Below are 21,176 nucleotides of genomic sequence, written 5' to 3'. Positions count from 1 at the left end.
GCTGGGATTACAGGTGTGTGCCACTACACCTGGCTAATTTTGTATTTTTAGTAGAGAAGGGGTTTCACCATGTTGGTCAGGCTAGTCTTGAACTCCTAACCTCAGGTGATCCACCAACCTTGGCCTCCCAAAGTGCTGGGGTTATAGGCATGAGCCACTGTGCCCGCTTAGGATTCTTATCAATTTCTTTTCACAGTTAGTCTGTTTGAGTCATGATCCATTTGGTTGATAACCTTTGTTTTTTTTCGGTAGCTTTACTGAATAATAACTGGCATACAATAAACTGCACACATTTAAAGTGTACAATTTGATACATTTTGACATACATTTACACTGAGAAACCATCGTCATAGTCAAGGTAATGAACATGCCCATCACCCTGCAAAAGTATCCTCATGCTCCTCTGTAATCTCCTCCTCCTGTCCCCACCAACCCCCATGTCCTTAGGGCAGCCACTGATCTGCTTTCTGTTTCTAGAGATTAGTTTGCAATTTCTAGAATTTTCTATAAAGGAATCATACAGTATGCATTCTCTTTTGTCTCATTTCTTTCACTCAACATAATTTTGTTGAGAATCATCTATGTCCTAACAGCATTTGTCAGTAATTCATTGCTTATTATTGCTGAATTTGCACTTCAGTTCCTTGTTATGGGACGTCTTGGTGGTTTCCAGTTTTTGGCTATTAAAATAAAGCTGCTATGAACATTTGTGTACAAGTCTTTGTATGGACATATGTTTTCTTTCTCTTGGATAAATACCTAGGAGTGGAATGACTGGTTCAATGGTCAACTTTCTAAGAAACTGCCACAGTTTCCCAAAGTGGCTGTGCCATTTACTCTCCCACCAGCAGCGTACAGGTCCAGTTCATCCACATCTTTGCCAATCTTCGGTATGGTCAGTCTTTTTAATAGGTGTGTGCTGGAATTTCCTTGTAATTGCCAATTTCTATTTCTCTATTAACTAATGAAATTCAGCATTTTAAATATGTTTATTTGCCACTCATATACTTTTTTTTGGTAAAGTGTCTGCCCACTTTATTATTTATTTATTTATTTTTGAGACAGAGTCTTGCTCTGTTGCCCAGGCTGGAGTGCAGTGGTGCGGGATCTCAGCTCACTGCAAGCTCCGCGTCTCAGGTTCATGCCATTCTCCTGCCTCAGCCTTCCGAGTAGCTGGGACTACAGATGCCTGCCACCATGCCCGGCTAATTTTTTGTATTTTTAGTAGAGACGGGGTTTCACTGTGTTAGCCAGGATAGTCTCGATCTCCTGACCTTGTGATCCGCCCACCTCGGCCTCCCAAAGTGCTGGGATTACAGGTGTGAGCCACCACGCCCGGCCTGCCCACTTTAAAATTAAAAAAAATTATTGAGTTTTGAGAGTTTGAGCAGATACAAGTCTTTTCATTCATATATTCTAGATACAAGTCCTTTATCAGCTATATGCTTTACAAACATTTTCTTCCCATCTGTGGCTTGCTTTTTATTCATTTTGAATTAGTCCAGTTTATCAATTTTTTTCTTTTATGGATTGTGTTTTTGCTGTTGTATCTAAAAAATACTTGTTTAACCCAAGGTCACTCCACCCACACTGGAGTGCATGGCACAATCACCGTAACCTCGAACACCGGGCTTCAAGCAAGCCTCTCCTAAGCTTCCCGCACTGTTGGGATTTCAGGCATGAGCCTACTGTGTCTGAGCAGTGGCTCTTCCTGCAGGCTGGCTCACGCTCTGCATCCCACCCAGCCAGCAGGTGAGGCTGACCATGCCCCGAGGCTCCAGGAGTCAAGGTAATGAACATACCCATCACCTCCCAAAAATGATGGCTCTGTCCTCATCAATATGAGGGCTTCCTCACCTCCTGCATAATCAGCTCAGGGACACAATTCGTGGGAGCCCCGGGGCTTTTCCGGAACTCTTGGAAGGGGCCTGCCTATCCACGGGGCTGCTGATGGCCACACCTGCCTCTGTATAGGAAGAGCCAGGTGAGAATGAGGCCCGCAGAGAGGGAAGCACTCTCTTGAGAGATCCAGCAACATCATCAAGGCTTTTCAGTGACATGAGACAATAAGCTCTTTTTGTGGAAGGCCATTTGGGCTGAGTATCCATCATTTGTAACCAAAATGGTCCAGACTGATGGTTTTATTGCAATGTGAAGGAGTCCCCTTTCCAGGGTGTTCAGGAGGATCTTAAAACTAATCCCCGGGGCTGACTCTTGTCACTTATCACTGACCCATGCCTCTCCCTCCCGGCTGGTCACGTCAGCACCCCAGGGGGCAGACGTTTCAGAAAACCTGGCTGCCAGTCCCCGAGGGGCGGCCCTTACCTGCATGTTGTTCCAGGCGGCTTCCCCGCGGCCCCGGACGCAGCCCTCTAGCCTCAGTGGGGAGCCCAAGGCCCCGTGTTTTGTGTCTGCGCACAGCCCTGTGCCCACATTTCGGATCTGAAAGGGAAAAAGGGAAGAAGTGGACCACTGAGGTGCCTCAAGGTGCCCACCGGGTCCCTGCCAGGTGAAAGGGGAAACCAAGGGGGAGACATTAGCTGGATTAAGTTCGAAATCGTCTTGATAAAGCTTGCCCTGGGCTGTCGGAAGTACCTCGAACCTCTCAATAAAGGAAGACTCAGTCCACAGAGTGTAATCCTCAAAGCACTGCTGTGTTTACAGCATGCAGAGTCCCGGGTTGGTGGTAAGGGACTGGAGGTGAGGAGTTGGTAAATGACTCCCTGGCGTCACTCCTGGAGAAATTGAACCAGCAGATCCAGGAACCAGATTTTACCCCCATTTCAGGTGATCCAGGTTCTGGTGGTCCGGGGACCATACCTTGAAAGATCCTAGAAAAGGACACGAAACCTTTGCTGTATGTCATGGACTCTCTCTGTCCCTTAGGGCAGGTGAATGGCAAGAGGTGGCAGGAGGCCCCCTCACCCCCTGCTGAGATCCAAAGAACAATAGTTGCCTCCTACCCTTCAACCATGAAGATGGGTGTGATAGCAAGAGCACTGGGCTAGGAGTCTGAAGCCCTAGACTGCTCACTTGCTTAGCCAACAAATACCGACTGGGCACTTACTGTGGGCAGGCTGTTGTGCTAGGTGCATAGTGTCACATCATATAGTTCCTACCTTACAGATATCAATCCTACTTTGTCTGAGGGGTAGGGGGCTGTGGTGGCTATGAAAATACACCACCCAATTTCCTGTTGCAGGGCGTCTCATTGCACCCAGATCCTGTATTCTGAATCTACCACTGTGTCCACCCATGGATGGATCCCAGCCAATGAGTGAGGCAGACCCACTCTTGCGAGATGCTGAGCTCCTCTGGCTGGTGATTTGGCTTGGGGACTTCATTAACCTGGCCAAAGCTTTCTTACAGCTTTACTGCAGTCTGGACTCTTCCTACCCCAGCCGTCCTTCCTTCCCTCGTGCCTCTGCAGAGGTCAGACCAGTGTCGTGGTCTTGTGGCTTTCCTAGTCTCCCCAGGCGTCTTCATTTTTCCTCTCAAGTGTTTTAACCATAAATCTCTTGCGTGTCTAATCCCACTGTGGCACCTGCTTCTTGGAGGACTTGAACTAACACGAACCGGTAAAGAGCCAAAGAGCCTCATGAGGGAAGTCCACACAGCAGTGCTCCTGGAAAGTGGTGGTGATGTTGGGGTAGGCTAGTCAGGCAGCCAAGCCAGGCAGGGCTCTGTGATTTGCCGTGTGAATTTGAGCAAATCACACCTGGTGTTCCTGCTAGCCCACCATGTCTCTCCCCTTTCCTCTGGTAACACCACCCCGACTTTCCATGGGGCTACTGCTCCTCATGCACCCTGTGGCCAGCTGTAGTGTCCATCCTACCCTTGCTGTCCCTCTTCCCCGATGGCCCCAGTGATGGGTGCAGAATCCAAGAATAAGACTTGATTCCTGCACCTTTACTGGTATACTGGGGAAGACGTGTATACTTTCTGCTGGATTGGCCAAGCAGTAGGGGTTGGTCAGCCTGAAGCTTCTGGAAGCCATTCTGATACCTTCAGTGTGAGACCAACACAAAAGGAAGCTGAGTTCAGCAGGAGAAAAAGAGACTGACATCATTTGAGGCCCTGGATCCAGGTTGTCTGAAGCCATAGCTACCCCAGTCTCTTATGTGAGTCAAACACAATATATTCCCCCCATTTTGTTTTTCACTTTAAATTGGTCTTCTGAAAGAGCCCCGACTCTTATGCTCCCCTTTTCCAAGCTCCAACCTATCCATCTATGAATGGGTAGGTCCTCTCAGCCCGGAGACCCAGGATCCCATGATGGCATGCTCATCTGCCTGTGAAGGCTGGTCTGCCTCGGCCAGCATGGACCTCATGGGCCGCGCCATGGCCCGCATTCACAGGGCCCCATGCTCAGGAGGGCCTGGGTTGATTTAAAGCTCTGCTGCTGCTGTCTTGAAATTCTGAATAATTTTATCTTTGAACTGTTTTGTAAGTGAAATCTGATGGAACAGTGGAGCGTGTGCATTATAGAGAAGGACGCTGTTCCTCTCTGCCCTGTCTGCATGCAGCATGTGTGAAGACACTGACTAAGTGAGGGCGCTGGGGGGTCCCAGAGGCCCTGCTTTCCCTTCAAACTAGAACTCGCTCTGGGTGTGCTAAGAAGGGCAGTGGCATCCTAAGAAGCAGGAATGACCAACAAGTCCTGTCATGTCCTTTCTTACTTGCGTTACTGCCCCATGTTAGCCAAGAACTTATGTAGGAAAGGGGAAGATAGGGCAACCCTAGTTCCTTTTCTTTTCTGAGGCAGGCTCTTGCTCTGTCACCAGGCTGGAGTGCAGTGGTAGGAGCACAACTCATTAGAACCTTGACCTCCTGGGCTCAAGCAGTTCTCCTGCCTCAGCCTCCCAAGTTGCTGCAACTACATGCACGTACCACCATGCCTGGCTAATTTTTTTTTTTTTTGTAGAGACAGGGTCTTCCTATGATTCCCATAGGAAAATGTTCTTTTCAAACTCCCGAGCTTAAGTCATCCTCCAGCCTTGGCCTCCCAAAGTGCTAGGATTACAGGCATGAGCCACCGCACCTGGCTCCTTAGTTCCTTTGCATTCCAGCCCTTCCTTACTCATCAGTAAATGGAAGGTAGAGAGTATTGGAAGAACATGCACATTATCAAGAAGTGAAGTAAAAACAAGCTGAGTTAGTTTTGTGCCATGTTTAGACTGTTCTGGTGAGAAATACTTATGCTTGCAGCAGGTGGGAAATACAGATCATGTCATTTCACTCATTCTGAACATGAGTTACATGCTGTTAATTTGCATTTTAAATTGTCACTGCATAATATAAAGATGAAAGGTAAAATTCATGCTAATAACTTAAAGTTTTAATTTTTCTACACTGAGAATACTAACTAGCAAGTAAAAATACACCATGACAAGGCTAGAGAGAGACCAGGAAAGAAAGGAAACAGTTTTATATTCGTGTCTTTCCTCCCTGCACTTACTTTCTGCCTTTTGAACATGGGGTCTGCATTTGCATTTTACACGCCCAGCAAATTATGGAGCAAGCCCTGCCCTCCAAGCTCACCTCCCCCCAAGCTGCAGCCGGGGGCTCCACGGGTGGGTAGAATTTGGGCAGGTCCCAGGCTATCTTCGTCATAAACCACTTGAAACTTTTGCAGTTAAGGGAGCTGCGGAGCTTTTTCTGGGCGGCGACGTCCCCAGCGGAGAGGTGGCGGTATTCAGGCCGGCGCTGGTAAATGTACTCCGCGTACTCGTCCATCCACACTTCAGCCACCCGCTTAAGGTTCTGTGGGGCAAGAGGCAGTGGAGGGGTCAGTCTCTCCAAGAAGCCAAAGCCAGGCAGTGGGGTGAAAGGGTCCTGGCAGGTTGAGGTCAACCCTTCTTATTTTATGTTGCATCAGAAATCCCAGCCCCACCATGAGTTTAGGCCTTCTGTATTTCTATGTATCATTATGCATGTTTTAAGGGTTTCACAGCTTAGAGTTGGCCCATAGGCTGCTGTTGTTTTGCCTGCCCATCTTCCATCCCCTCTTCTTCTAGTGATAGCTCCTACTGATTTTTCCTCTGGACAGCCACCCTGTCTCCCTGTCAGCTCATGTGGCAGGAGGAAAGGCATGGACCCAGCCTGGCTAATGTGAATACAGGCGCCCCTGGTGCAGGGGCTAGTCAAACAGCAGACGCATTCCCTGAGCCCCACCAATCACAATCAACAGGCATCAGCCTTGGGATTTTTGCAGGAACCATTGGAAGAATCGCTCTGTTTCTGCTTGGATTGCTGGGTAAGACAGGATGACAGCCAGAGCTCTTGGGCCATATGGCCTCCACGCAAGGAGAGCCTGTCCAAGGATGAAATCAACCCAGAATGAAGCAGAGCGGAGGGCTGGATCCAGGGATGCATTCCGCCTTTTAACACCAGAATCCAGCCATGTCTGAAGCTAGAGCTACCTCAGACTTTCCAGTTACAGGAGCCTGTATATTCTCTCTTCGCTAGGCCAATTTGATTTGGCTTTTTGTCATTTTTGACTAAGAGTTTTGACCAAGTTATGTGATAAAGGCAAATGATAATTTGAAACCAAAAGGTTTGGAAGTGGGAATTTCTAATAATCCTTTGAGGTGCAAAGGGTTGCTGCTACTTTCATCATGAAGCATAAAGAGAATCAGTTTTAAAAAATGACAGCCACATAATTGGCAAGCAGAGGCAGCAGGTGAGGAAACTGTTTGTGAGTAGACTTGGGGACAGAGGAAGAGGGAATTCTTATGTATGTGATGAAAATTCCTGATTCCATCTGCAGTGTAGACCCCACCTAGTGAGAATTTCTGATATGTGATACATCTGAGAGCAAAACTTCAGGGTTCAGGGGAAATTCTCTGCTCCAAAACATCTTTAGTCAACCCCTGGCTGTTGTCCCCCCTCCCAATTTTAACTCTTCAGCTTTCAGTTTTTTCCCTATTGCAATGTAAAATTTCCTCTGAAAGGTAAAGGGGAGTTAGCACTTGAAGCTGTTATCAGTCATTTGCACCTCAGTGTGAAGGACTGCTCTAGGAGCAGGTCAGGCAGGGATCCCAAATGTTTAAATGTCTTCTATAAAGAGCCGAATAGTAAATACTTAGGCTGTGCAGACCATATGGTCTCACCTCTGATGTAGCTATAAAGCAGCCATAGACACCATATAAATGGTGTGGCTGGGTTCCAATAAAACTTATGGATACTGAAATTTGATTTTCATGTATCACAAAATATTCTTCTTCTTTCGATTCCCGTTCCTTCTAATGATTTAAAAATGTAAAAACCATTCTTAGCTCACAGGCCATACAAAAACAGGTTGCTGACTCTTGAGTAATGGAGAAGGAAGCCAACATGAGGGAGGCCCCCGCACTGGAGACAAAATTCACTAGCTCCCCCATTTTGCTGGCTCTGAGTTGGGGGCCGGGAAACAGCTGAATTTCCTTGTTGCTACCTAGTTCTTCCTGAGTGCTGAAGAGTCCACAGTGGGTTAGAAAACAGCTCAGGAACTGTTTATTCCCACCAGGCCCCTGCACAGAAAAGGCTGTGTTTAATTTAAAACTGTGCTAGAGGAAGTTGAAGGCCTAACAGAGATTGTATACATGAACACTCTAAAACACAGTATTTCCTCTGCTTTTTCCAGTATGCCCACCAGGCTCTTTTAGCTCACTGTCTGAGTCCCAGGGGTAATGAGGAACTGCTGTAGTTTCACTCCAACTGAAAGCAGGTCCGGCCACTCTAACCATGGCCAGACTGGTTAAGAATGATACTGAAATTTACCAGTGTTATTCTTAAAGGATTGAATAACATCATATTTTAATTCTTATTATAATTACCATTTTAATTTATATTGCATAATTGTATCTTCCAAACATAGCTTGAAAAGCTCTTTCTCCCAGATTTTGAACTTTTTTTTGCTACAGTTCACTGTTTGCGCCAAAGGAAATGACTTTACACTTATTTCTCTCACATCTCCCCTTGTTAGAGACAGAAAAAGGAGCTTGGGATTTTAGTGGGCTTCGGGATCCTCATACCCCTACTCTCAACACCTTCCTGCTTCCGAGTCCCAGTCCCGTCTGAGGCCCAGCTGTACTTCTTGTGCTTGGATTATAGCGATTTGCCTGGATCCTTGGAGTAAGTCTCCATTTTTGTTTCACCAAGTTTGAGTAGTTTCTGTTACTGCCTTCCCTAAGATCCTTTTTCCAGAGGCAAAGATAAGACAGATTTCAGCAAGTGTAGTAAACAATGTAAGACTGGCTACTTGTCCCTGAGGCAGGCAAGCTGGTGGACTGCTCATCCTTCCTGAACTGCTTCTACCTCAAGGCTGTCTGGCTGTTTGTCCTTCCAGAGTCAAGGCTGTCTGGCTGTTTGTCCTTCCAGAGTTGTACAATCTCAGTTTCTCTATCTGGCTCTCTCACAGCTATCAGGACAACTCTCAAATCTATCAAAATGATCATGTAAGGGACAATGCTCTAGAAGGCTTAGGATGTGGCTACTAAAACATTGAGCACCCTTTTTTTTTTTTCCCCCAAGACAGGGTCTTGCTCTGTCACTCAGGCTGGAGTGCAGTGGTGTGGTCTCGGCTCACTGCAACTTCCGCCTCCCCAGTTCAAGCCATTCTCCTGCCTCAGCCTCCCCAGTAGCTGGGATTACAGGCGCACACCACCATGCCTGGCTAATTTTCGTATTTTTAGTAGAGCTGGGGTTTTGCCATATTGACCAGGGTGGTCTTGAACTCCTGACCTCAGGTGATCCGCCCACCTTGGCCTCCCAAACTGCTGGGATTACAGGCTTGAGCCACCACGACGGCCCACTGAACAAATATTTTAAATGTGGTCTGCAAGTAATTGAGGGTTGTTAGTCACCATACTAAAAGGCCACCCCTGATTCAGGCATCTCCGTGGTTCTGTAAACCTACACATAATCAGACCAGATGGATCACAGAGTCCCTGGAGAAGAAGCCATGGGGCACCAATCAGATTGTTAAATGGTTTAAAGCCAAACACAGGACGCGGCTTCAGTACAGACAGCTAAAAGAGAAATATGTTAAAATGCCTAAAGACAGAATTTAGCTAAGACTTTTAAATACACGTTCCAGTCTTTATTGTTAATGTTGATGCTAACACTAATAATAGCAGTCACTGTTTAAGGAACAATTGCTATGTGCCAGGTACCTGTCAGACCTACACGGGTTTGAATTCTGGCTCTAGTTACTTAACGTTTCCATCGCCAGCATCACATGTTTCTTTTTTTTTTTTTTTTTGAGACGGAGTCTCGCTCTGCCGCCCAGGCTGGAGTGCAGTGGCCGGATCTCAGCTCACTGCAAGCTCCGCCTCCCGGGTTCACGCCATTCTCCTGCCTCAGCCTCCTGTGTATCTGGGACTACAGGCGCCCGCCACCGCGCCCGGCTAGTTTTTTGTATTTTTTAGTAGAGACGGGGTTTCACCGGGTTAGCCAGGATGGTCTCGATCTCCTGACCTCGTGATCCGCCCGCCTCGGCCTCCCAAAGTGCTGGGATTACAGGCTTGAGCCACCGCGCCCGGCCCAGCATCACATGTTTCATGTTCCCCATCCGTTAAAAACAAGTGAGAATTAAGTGAGATAAGTAAAATGTTTTGCATGCCTGGCTCGAAGGGAATTTTTATAAGCGTTACTACACTTATCCACTGAATTAATCTATAATAATGGTTCTATAACAAGCAGGAGGCGGTAGTGTCTCTTCATCAGGTGGGCCTTTTTTAAAAAAACAGCAGCAACAACAACAGCAAACTTTCTTTGAGACATGGTCTCGCTTTGTCACCCAGGCTGGAATGCAGTGGCACACACAGCTCACTGCAGCCTCGACCTCCCTGGCCCAAGCGGTCTTCCCACCTCAGCCTCCTGAGTACCTGGGACTACAGGCATACACCACTGCGCCCGGCTATTTTTATTTTTAGGTGAGCCTTATCAATAACAGCTGTGCAGAGGAAAATAATATTTTAGGGTTGCTCCTGGTCTGGAGTTGGAGTGTCCCTATGGTCCCTTGTAGCCGGAAGAGTCGCAGTCTTGGGCGTACCGAGAGTGCGCTCTTTTCCCGCCTGGCACCTTCCTCAGGGATCGCCAAATGGCCTTTCAGAAGAATGGGATTCCTGCTTCAAGGGGCTGAACCTAGAACCCACCCACGGCGTCGGATGGGGCTGTGGGCAGCGCAGATGGCTGTTGAGGGCGTCGTTAGGCTCTGCTACCACTGGAGGGCACTGCCGGCTCTCCTTTCCCTCCACGCGGCCCCTGACACTTTCCGGAGCTCAGCTCCCACCCAAGGATGGCGCTCGGGGAGACGCGCGGTCCCTTTGAGCCTCTCGGCTTTCCTTGTAAGTCACGGGACAACGCTCTTCTAGGACCCGGGAGCCACAATTCTACACGTCAAGGTTGTCAAGTGACGAGGGAGGAGGAGGCAGCGCCCTGGACAGGAGGCAGTGCGGTCTAATGCCCACTGGCCAGCACCCGGGTCTCCTGGCGGGGGCGGGGCTCACAGGCTCCGCGGAGGCAAAGCTGTGCGGAGGGTGGGGGGTCCCTTCCAGCTTCCCCGCAAACCTCCCCGAGGCTCTTTCTGTCCTCTGGGGACCCTCCCTCCTCTTCATTTTTCTTTTGTGGTCACCTGGATTTATTTATTTTTTCCCCAATACATTTAATATCAAAAACAAAAACAAACTCTGGCTAACAGATTTCCATGTGCAGTCAGTGGCCAATTTAATTGAAGCAATGATTGATACAAACCATTTTAAGGCAGTGAAACAGTTTGACATGCAGAGGTTTTGGCAGTGAGAGTGGACAGGGGGTGAGGAGAAGAGAAAGACATTGACATTTATAAACTCCACTTCCCCTGCAGAAACTTAATACGCAAGCTTTCCCAAACACACCACACCACACCACACCACCTGTATTAATATTTATCTGACAGGTTTCTTTACGTCACCTCTGATCTAACTTTGCACCTACTTTAGCTGTATGCTAATTAATAGTATCTGTGAAATTACAGGTTAGCTACATGAATACACATTAATTTAGAATCCATATGATCTTAAAACACATGAACAAGAAAACGTTCCTGTGTTTGCCGCCTAAGATTATCCCCTCTGTCACACTTTGGGAAACAGTATCACCTCCTTAATTCTCCTGGCAATGCTGAGAGTTGGAAATAATTAGCTCTCTTTAAACAAAGGAGGAAACACAGGTTCAGAGGACTTAAGCAACCCTCCCCAGGTCACACAGCCAATGAATGGTTAAGTGGGGATTTAAGGGAGTTCTTTTAAATTGGATTTCACCTGGAGAATGGGGGCACATCCTCAAACCCAGAGATCACGTAACACAGTCTAGGGCCCCAGGGTGACTCAGTGCAGCTGGTGGTCCTAGGCCAACCCCTTCTCCCCCCTAGGAAAGCCACCACCTTACCCGGGCCAGGCTGACTCCGGCCGGGACCTTGTAGGGCACATACTTCCTGTAGATATGGCCCACCCTGGAGCAGGGGATGTCCTCCATGCGGCCCCCACACATCCACACCTGCATGGCAAGAAGGGAGAGAGATTATGACGTTTCTGCTTCCAGTTCACCATCCCTCCAGGCCAGCATCCCTTAGTGCACTCAGCAAAAGCATCAGCCTGGATTGTCTACTGAAGCCTAGATCACACACCTAATGACGTGGGAAAACACAGTAATATAATAACAGCAGTAAAAACAGCTGACAGCACTGAGTTCTTACCATTGCCACACACTATGCTAAGATGGTCACATGCACAACCACACTTAAGTCTCATCAGAATACCTATGAAGTAGGTAGTAAGATTTTACAGATGCTGAAACGGAGACTCAGAGAAGCTAAGAAATGTGTCTAAGGTCACAGAGTAAGTGGTGGAGCCAAAATGCAAACCCTGTTTTAGCTGACTTCAGAGTCTGAGCTATGGAGTGCTGTGTTGAGAATTCTAGGGTGGCATTGGGGGATCAGTGGGAAGGACCTGGTGGTCACAAAGTGACATCAGCCACAGCACAAGTAGTCAAGGTGGCACACAGGTTCCGTAGATTTACTGACACATATTTATTTTCCTCTTGGATCTATAAGCCTCTTGCTGGGTCTCCCTGAGCAGTTCCATCAGCCTCCCTGCCCTGCGTTCTCTGAGTCGGCCTCGCGAGGCTGTGCAGCTGGGTCTTGCCGCAGTGTGGGATCTGATGGTTCTCTTTAAGTCCCTCTCCCAGGGAGGAGTATCTGACATTACAGAGAGCTCCTGAGTTTGCCCACTGGGCTGACAGCAACTTGGAAATCTGAACATGTACAGCCAATACTGACTCATACCCACTGAGGGGCCCAGCCTACACAGACTCTCCTTGGCAGGCCTGGGTTTGAATCCTGACTCAGTCACTTACCCACTTTACGACTTTGATCAAGGTACTTAACTTCTCTGAGACTCGGTTTCCTGTAAAGAAATAGAGGAGGCAGGACTGGAAGATGAGCTACTGCGTGTAAAAGGGTTTAGCGCAAGACCTGGTGCATACACAGGGCACAGCAGTGATCAGTCAGCTGAGACCCCAGCCTCCGAAGTAGCCTCACAATCCCTGCCTCCTCATATTTGTGCCCCTGTGTAGATGCCTCCCAGTGAGTCACATGAGGACTGACCTGTGTAACCCACAGGATACTGCAGAAATGATGGTCATAAAGATGCCGTGGCTTCCACCTTTCTCTGTGGGACTGCTGGCTTTGGAGGAGCCAGCTGCCATGTTTGAAGACACCCAAGCCATTCTATGGAGAGGTCCATGGGGTGAGAGCTGAGGCCTCCTGCCCACAGCACTAATTTGCCAGCCAGGTCAGTGAACCAGCAAGAAGCAGAGGTGGTGGTCACAGTCAAGCCTGCAGATGACTGCGGCCCTGGCTCATGGCCTGACTATTCCCCTATGCGAGACCCAAAGTGGAGCTATCAAACCAGCCGCTCCCAAATCCCTGGCGTAGGGAAGCACGGTCATCATAACTGTGTATTGTGTTAAGATGGATTCTCGGGGTAATTTTTCCTGGCATAGGTAACTAACATGGGAGATGGTTTCAGGTGGCAATGGCAGAGCAGGGCCATTGCATAGACTTGTTGTGGGGATGTATGGGATATGAGAGATGCTACTTTATGCTCCCCAGTCAGGGAAAGCCTCACTTCGGAAGGGATGTTTGAGGTGGAACCGAGAAGGTGAAAGTAAAGGCAAGGGAACAGGTGAGAGAAGAGCAAGTGCAAAGGCACCAGGGCAGGGCCAGGCTTGGCATAGTCAAAAAGAAAGCCAGGGCAGGAGCAGAGGGAGAAAGGGGAAGAGGGACGGGAGGGGAGGCCAGAGAGGCTCCCACAGGGGCCTCACAGGGCAGATGAAGGAGTCTCCACAGAAGGTCTTCAGTGAGGGAGATACACAATCCACTTACATCTTACAAAGATGACTCTGCCTGTGGGCTGGAGAACAGCCTGAAGGGGCAGGCCTGGGGGAGAGAAGGCCTGGGAGGCTCTTGTAGTCATCCTGATATGAGGCCATCCTGACCCTGGGCGAGGGGTGCTGAGGCGATGGGGGGACACAGCTGGATTCAGGACATTATTATTAATCTCGCTACCATATGCTCTCGTTTGTAGGATGAGGGGCAGGAATGGGGACATCTGCAAACCAGATTCTGTGCAAAAGTGCTCTTTTCAGTTGGAACTGCTCGATGAGGTCGTGGGGATTGGGCTTCACGTCTTGATTGATTCAGGGACTCTAGAAGGGCTTGCTCTTCCACCTGGCTCCTAAAAGGTCCTTTGTCCCCCACTACTTCCTGCTATCTCCATCCTCAGCCCAGATGTACTCTGGCCCTCCTGAGAGGGGATATGCACAGGGCTGCAATTAGTGGAAGTGCTGCCTGGAGAAATGCAATTATATTCTGATCTTGGGGGAGAAAAAAAATCCAGCCAGTCAATAGAACAGAACATTGGTCTTGAGATAATGGGCTCCTGATGGTAGATTAATGTCAAGGCCAAGCCAAGAAGTTTATTTTCAAAGCAGGAGATATTGATCAGGCGCCAGCATCCCATAACAATAACTCTTCCTTTATACAAAGTGATTGATGTGGAAGTGATGCTTTTGTCTGGCGTGTATTGCCCAGGTCGCCGCTGGGCTGCCCTCTGTCTTTCAGGTGGTGCAGTGGCCCTGAGCAGGTGGGACACTTCACCCTGCTCTATTTCTGGACGTCTCCTGGGCAGTTGACCAGGTCAGCATCCAGCTTCCTTGTCTTCATATTAAACTCGCATTAGCTAATGAGGCTGTGTGTCCAGCTCTGCTTGGCAGAGGCACCTAACTTTATGCAGGTGGATGAGACATTTCCAAATCCTTCTCTTTACTGTGACCTCTGGTTTCTTTGGCCCCAATCATGCTGGCCATCAGCCTGAAGGTTCCTGAGGGACCAGGGTGACCCTGATATGTCAGGAGGCTTGAGGCATCCAGGATGCCCTCAGATTCCTGGGATGTCTGGAGGGTTTGGTCAGTGGGTTTACTCCGTGGCTTCCCTGCCCAGCACAGGATGGCCTGGTGGCCGACTCAGAATGTGAACTACCCTCAGCAAGACAGACATCTATGAAGCTGCTTCACTCCTGGGTCCTTTGGGAGTATTCCAGCGCAGGCCACGCCCATCACTTCAGAATGTCCTCTGGCCTGACCAAGGGCCCCGTGCAGCCCTCCACCCTCACCTCATCCCACTCACTTCTTGCTCACCGTACCCATTGACTCCTCTCACAGATTCCTCCCTCTGCCTGGCTACCTCCTACTCATCCTTCAGGTCCCCTTAAGAGCCACCTCCTTAGGGGCTTCTCATCCTTTTATACCTACACACAGCACCTTGTTTCATTGCCTTTTACCAGAAGTGCAGTATTAATTATTCACAGGATTATGTCCCTGGTCTAATCTCCCTGCAACAGGCATCTGTTGTTTTTGCCTGTCCAGTGCACCTTCTCCCTATTGGTGACTGTCCTCCCAACTGCTCCACCTGGGGCCTGTGACCCAGGATGGCCAGCCGGAGCACCCAACCTCCTGGGCTCTGAAGCTAGTGTAGGGCAGGGTAATGGGGTATATTTAATGGTTGCCATGCATGCTAGTGCTTGATGTGATGGCCACACACTTTCTCTGGGGGGAAGAGCGATGGGAAACGCACTGCAGCTGCCAGCGATCACCTCTGCACCACACAGAAAGGGAGGGCCTGTCCATGAATGCAGCGAGTGCCGAGCAGGGCAGTCCCAAGAGAGGGAAACAGACACCTGTTTGAGCACCTGGAAGCAGGCCTGTTGAAGACAGCCCCCAGCCCCCGCCCCCGCATGCCTTTTCTTGGCTATGGCTAGTTTAAGATGATGTTTTCACTTTTATATTTATTTATTTTTGAGACAGGGTCTCCCTCTGTCACACAGGCTAGAGTACAGTATCATGATCACTGCTTACTGCAGCCTTGACCTCATGGGCTTAAGTGACCCTCCTGCCTCAGCTTCCCAAGTAGCTGGGACCATACCTGGCTATTTTTATTTTTTGTAGACATGGAGGTCTCCCTATGTTGCCCACACTGGTCTTGAACTCCTAGGCTCAAGCAATCCCCCGACCTCGACCTCCCAAAGTGCTAGGATTACAGGCATGAGCCACTGCACCCAGCCTTTCTGTCACTTTTAACATAAGAGTCCTTACCAACCCCTCTGGGCCCCGCCAGACTCAGGGCCAGTGTTGGCAGGGGTCTCATCTGTTGTATTTGCCATTGGACCCCCAGTGCCTAGCACAGTGCTCTGCCCGTAAGAGGCACTCAGTCATGAAGGAGGAGGTGAATCAAGACTGATTCAAAATCTTGGGCATAGGGACTTGACTAGAGAGAAAGACGACCTCATTTTGTCATCCATTCTTCAGTCACTGGCTCCAGGGATGAACTGTCTTTTTTGCTTCCAGTAATCCTAGCAATAATATAAGTCATGAGCAGGGAGCCTGAGGTTTCCTTGTTTCTCAGGCAGAAAGCACCATTGCCATCTCTTTAGGGCTGGATCCTGGGTGAGTCTGTCTGGGGTGAAGTGGGACAGATGTAGGAGGCCAGAGAGAGCATCACCATCGTGCTCCCGGCTTGCTCACCTCCCTCTTGTGACGAACAACTCTCAACTCTGCCACGAAGAGACAGGATCCCAAGACAGGAGGGGACTCTCCTCCCAAGGACATGCTGGGGTGAGGTGCTGGCCACAGATCCCAGGCCCTGTGGTGCTCACAGCCCAGGTCACTTGTCCTTTGTATCTTTAGGCTCCTCCCTTCCTTCACCGCGGAGGCAGTGACCATCCAAGACCGAGACAGACACTGCAGACTCTGCAGCCTGACTCCCCTCATACCAATCGTCACACCACCAATGCCCACTGTGTGACTTCCTGCAGGTCACTGAACCTGGGAGCCTCACTCTCCTCATCTGTGATGTGGGGATGATGATGGCTGTTGAGATGGCACAAGACAGCATGTGAAAAGCTGTTAGCTTGGTGCCTGACTCTTAGAGAACCGGATGACTGTTAGTCATTTCTACGTGCAGAAGTACGAGAAACACCACCACCCTGAAATTACAGAGCGCCTGTCCTCTGCCCAACAACATCATGTTTTTTCACCCTATGGCCTGATTTCCCAAATGGAGAGACTGAAGTGCAAAGAGAGGAAGTATTTTTTCTTAACTAATTGGTGGCAAAACCTGCAAGTGACCAAGAGAATGAAATTATTATTAATCTCGCTACCATATTCTCTCATTTGTGGGGTGGGGGGTAGAAATGGGGACATCTGCAACCCAGATGCTGTGCAAAAGTGCTCTTTTCAGTTGGAACTGCTCAATGGGGTCGCGGGGATTGGGCTTCATGTCTTGATTAGTTCAGGGGCTCCAGACGGGCTCCTCTTCCAGCTGGCTCCTAAAAGGTCCTTTGTCCCCCACTACTTCCTGCTATCTCCACCCCCAGCCCAGATGTACTCTGATGGGGTCAGGTGGGGTGGGGAGAGGTCACTGTATACCATTTGGGGCCTGGCCACCCAAGAGCAACGTCCTCTCACCCAAGAGGCAGGAACAGAGTCCAGCTGGGGGCAAAGAGAAGGGGAGCTCCAGGGATGGCAGCAGCTGGATCATCTTTGACCGGGAACCCATCTTGTTCGAGATGGGGACAAATACAGGCCACCAAGATGATACTTTGCTATCCCTCTCCTTGTGTTGCTATCAGCTTTCTCCCTGCCCTGTCCCTTCAACTCCCACCCCTGTAGGGGGATGCAGCTGTCTGCTCTGGGTCCCTTGCCACTCCACCACAGGAGTTCCCAGCACAGGAGTTCCCAAACATATCCTGCCAGCTTGTTTCCAGGCCCCTTTCACTGCCCCTGTGGCAGTCTTCTCTCTAGAAGCACCATGCCTCTAGACAAGTACAAATCTAATTGTGAAAGCCTGTTCCCCATTCATTTTCATTGCTGCTTTGATTTATTTTATTAGCAAACTTCTTTTGTGTGATGACAGGCTTCATTACAGTGTCTATAAAAGACAATTACCCGCTCTTATCTCCTAAACTGAGGGGGAAAGAAACGAGTGGTGATGTGCATTGGGAAAACACAATGGGACCCAGAAAGAGAGCGCAGCGGAAGGGCTCACCCATGGAGGGCAACCCGAGAGAGCAGCAGGGGCTGGGGCAGAGCCTCTCTCTGTCGAGGAAATGGCTGCCTGGAAGCCAGCTAGGAATGGCACGGCACCTGACCTGCCCAGAGAGAAGGAAAAGACTGGCAGCTGGCCAAGGCTTTTGCGGTTGGCATCTCAGCTGAGGACCCCTATGAAGTTCAAACCCTAATCAGTTGCACTTGGGGGAAAGACTATAATAATTGCCACCAATCATTCAGCATTCACTGTGTGCTTAGGAGGCACATAGGGCAGCGGTTAGGAGCTTGGTTCTGGAATTAGAACTGAGGTCTCACCCAGACTGTTAAGCAAGTTATAAATCTGAAAGCCTCAGTTTCCTCCTCTGCAAAATGGGAAAAATTGCTGTGCCTACCTCCTTAGGGTTGTGGTGAGGCTAAAATGAGGTAACGTAGAAGCTTGGAGGACACCGTGAGCTATCCATATGGTGTCCTGTGGGCATGTGGCCTGTCGCTACTGGTGGAGGGCGTTGCACCAATGCTACACAACTCCCTGCTGAAAAGAAACTCACATTACTTTGAATGTATTAGTTTGTTTTCAACAAGATATTGTTTCAAGAAGTATCACCACCATGAAAGGACAACCTCAGTCATGCTGGTTTTTGGATGTTTACTGGATGCAGTTGTTAAAAAACAAACAAACAAACAAACAAAAAAAACCAATAGAAAAGAACAACTTTAGTTTTAAATTTACTTCTAAATTTAAGCTGTATTTTTTTTTTTTTTGAGATGGAGTCTTGCTCTGTCACCCAGGCTGGAGTGCAATGGCACAATCTCAGCTCACTGCAACCTCCACCTCCCAGGTTCAAGTGATTCTCCTGCCTCAGCCTCCCGAGTAGCTGGGATTACAGGTGCCCGCCATCATGCCCAGCCAATTTTTTTATTTTTAGTAGAGACAGGTTTTCCTCATGTTGGCCAGGCTGGTCTCGAGCTTCTGGCCTCAGGTGATCCACCCACCTTGGCCTCCCCAAATGCTGGAATTACAGGTGTGAGCCACCGTGCCTGGCCTAGTATTTTTATCTGATACAGTTTTAAGCATATGTGCATCTAAATTAATAAATTAAACATATGACTATTTCAACAATATCCTTAAGTGTTTATAGTTAGTTACTTCCCCAACAAGGGGGGATGGTTACTTTACATTAGGTTTTGACTCAGATTTGGAAATACAGCAATCTCACAGCAACCTGGTGAGGGAGGCACGATCACACCCTTTACAAATGAGGAAACTGAGGTTTACTTAACACTTTACCCAGGGTTCCTCAGTGCATAAATGGCAGAACCCAAAATGGAACCTGGGGTTGGGTCCCCCAGAACTAGGCAGATCTGAGTTCCACGGAGACTGTGCCTTCCTAGGGTCTGGACCGACCCTGTCATGGTCTTCTTCAAAGATCCCTAACAGCACTTGTATTGTCTGCAGAACAAAGGGGTCACCCTTGGCTTGCAATCAGGCCCTCTGCCACCTGCTCCCATCTATCACTTCCTACCCTCTTCACACCCCCTGGACTCCGTATGTGGATGCTGCTGACAACTGGCCGCGATGCATTCATTTTTCTGACCCAGGGACTTGTGAATTTTTCTTTCTGTGACCGTTGAAACCCCAAACAAACATTAACTATCTCATTTATTTATTCATTCATTCATTCATTCATTCATTCATTCATTCATACATGATCTGGTCATTGGTCAGGTTTGTTCTAAAAACCATGCTGGAAAAAATGGAACAGAAACGAACTGTCAAGGGTGGACCAAAGATATAGAGCCTTGAAAGCCAGGTGAAGGTGTTGGAACTTGTCGGCCAACCTGCCAACCAACCTGCCCATTTCCTCTGTCCTTCCACACCCACGCCTGAGCATCCTCTCTCCACAACCTCCCACCCATTCAGTACAGCTGCCATTTTCAACCTTGAGCCTCATCGGAAGCACCTGGAGGGCATATTAAAAAACAGCTGGCTGGGCTCCACAGCAGGGTCTGACTCAGCACCCTGGGGGGAGCCCGATAATCTGCATTTCTAGTAAGTTCCCAGGTGATGCTAATGCTGCTCGTCCAGGGATCACACTTTGAGAGCCACCGCATACTGGAATGGTGACAACCTCTCAGGTGACTGTGCCTGCCAGTTCACAGTATATTTCTTAACAGCTCTGTGAATTTGGGACTATTGGTGCCCCTTTGTAGATGAGGAAATACAAGTTCAGGAGAAAGGGCAGATGAGTCCAAGGTCTTACACAGAGTTTGTTCCAGAACTGGGCCTGGAGCCAAGGCCTTTTGACCTGTCTTGCCAGCCTCTTTCCACTCTTGTCTTCCTGCAACCACAGCCCGATCACAATAACCACAAGCACGCTGACATTAACAGCTATCATTTAGTGATCATTTATTATGTTCCAGGCACTGAGTTAAGCTTTTAATATATTTTGGCTAATATCATGCTCACAACTGCACTATGAAGTAAAGATTATTCTATCCCCTAAATAATATAAAGAGGAGAGGTTAAGTCACTTTCCCAAGGTCACACAGCCCCTAGCTCATTGAATTTGCACTAGAACCCAGGCAGTTTGATGATGAAGCCCATGTATGTAATAGTGTGCTGTTCTGCCTCCTTACCTGAGGGTTATGATCAGAACAGCTGCCACTTACTGAGTACCTCCTGTTTGGTTAGCTCCAGGCCAAATATATGTATCATCCCATTTAGTTCTTACAACAGACTTTTGAAGAAGTTATTTTATTACCATTTTTAGGGAAGAAAGAGCCAAGGCACCATGAGGTAGGTGTGTGCTGATTAGGGAGTAACACACACACAGGCGACTCTCGGACCACTGAGCCGCCTCCTTGGAGGAGTAGTGGGAGAAGCAGGCTCCCAGGCAGGGACACTCATGGAATTTCAAATGGCTTGCTGAGAGCCATGAGCAGAATGCCTTCCCTGTTCCCAGCAGACGGCTCTTGCACAGGCTGGGCATATGTGGCCCCAGGACAAAAATGCTGCACGTATCAGACCATATTTCCAGCATCCTTGGATAACACAGGGAATGAAAGAAATGAGGATCAGGTTCCTGGCAGCCACGCTGCAGCTGTCCAAGGCAGAGGGTGCTGGTAGGGGCAGGGAAAAGGATGGGGAAATGCATTGCCATACAGGTGCCCGGTGGTGGCCCTGGATCTCCTTCTGGTGCTTGGGCTGGCCTTTGGCAATCATTTCTCCCTCCTGTGTGGCAACTTAACCCCTCTCAGGGCTGGTCCTGACCTCTGGGCCCTTCCTGGGACACGGGCCTCTCTCTAGACTGGATACACCTTTTCTCTACTCTTACCACCAGGCGGAATGAGATGAGCACTGGGCTTGGAGCCAGGGCATCTGGGATTTAGCCCTAGCACTGCCACCTTCCAGCGGAGGGACCCTGCCCCGTCACCTAACCGCTCTGGGCATCAGGTCGCAATATTACCCTTGCTCAGCTTCTGGGTGTGTCCTGCCTTCTTTTCACACATCCTGTTTCACTTAGTCTTCTTGATACGACTGAGTTTTA

At 49.0% G+C, this 21,176-nt stretch overlaps 1 protein-coding gene across 2 annotated transcripts in view; it reads right to left on the bottom strand.

Moving 5' to 3' along the window:
• Positions 1–21,176, bottom strand: part of GALNT10 (polypeptide N-acetylgalactosaminyltransferase 10) — a 230,396-nt gene that overhangs the window by 5,991 nt on the left and 203,229 nt on the right. For both annotated transcript variants that reach the window (XM_025387915.1, XM_025387916.1), the window contains 3 exons: positions 11,413–11,520; positions 5,542–5,763; positions 2,326–2,442 (listed from right to left, as the gene is read on the bottom strand). In XM_025387915.1, coding sequence (XP_025243700.1) covers positions 2,326–2,442; positions 5,542–5,763; positions 11,413–11,520 — 447 coding nt within the window. The remainder of the gene's footprint in view (positions 1–2,325; positions 2,443–5,541; positions 5,764–11,412; positions 11,521–21,176) is intronic.

Source organism: Theropithecus gelada, chromosome 6 (genome assembly GCF_003255815.1).
Source record: "Theropithecus gelada isolate Dixy chromosome 6, Tgel_1.0, whole genome shotgun sequence".
NCBI classification, from domain to species: domain Eukaryota; kingdom Metazoa; phylum Chordata; class Mammalia; order Primates; family Cercopithecidae; genus Theropithecus; species Theropithecus gelada.
This window is presented reverse-complemented; position numbering and strand designations above follow the sequence as displayed.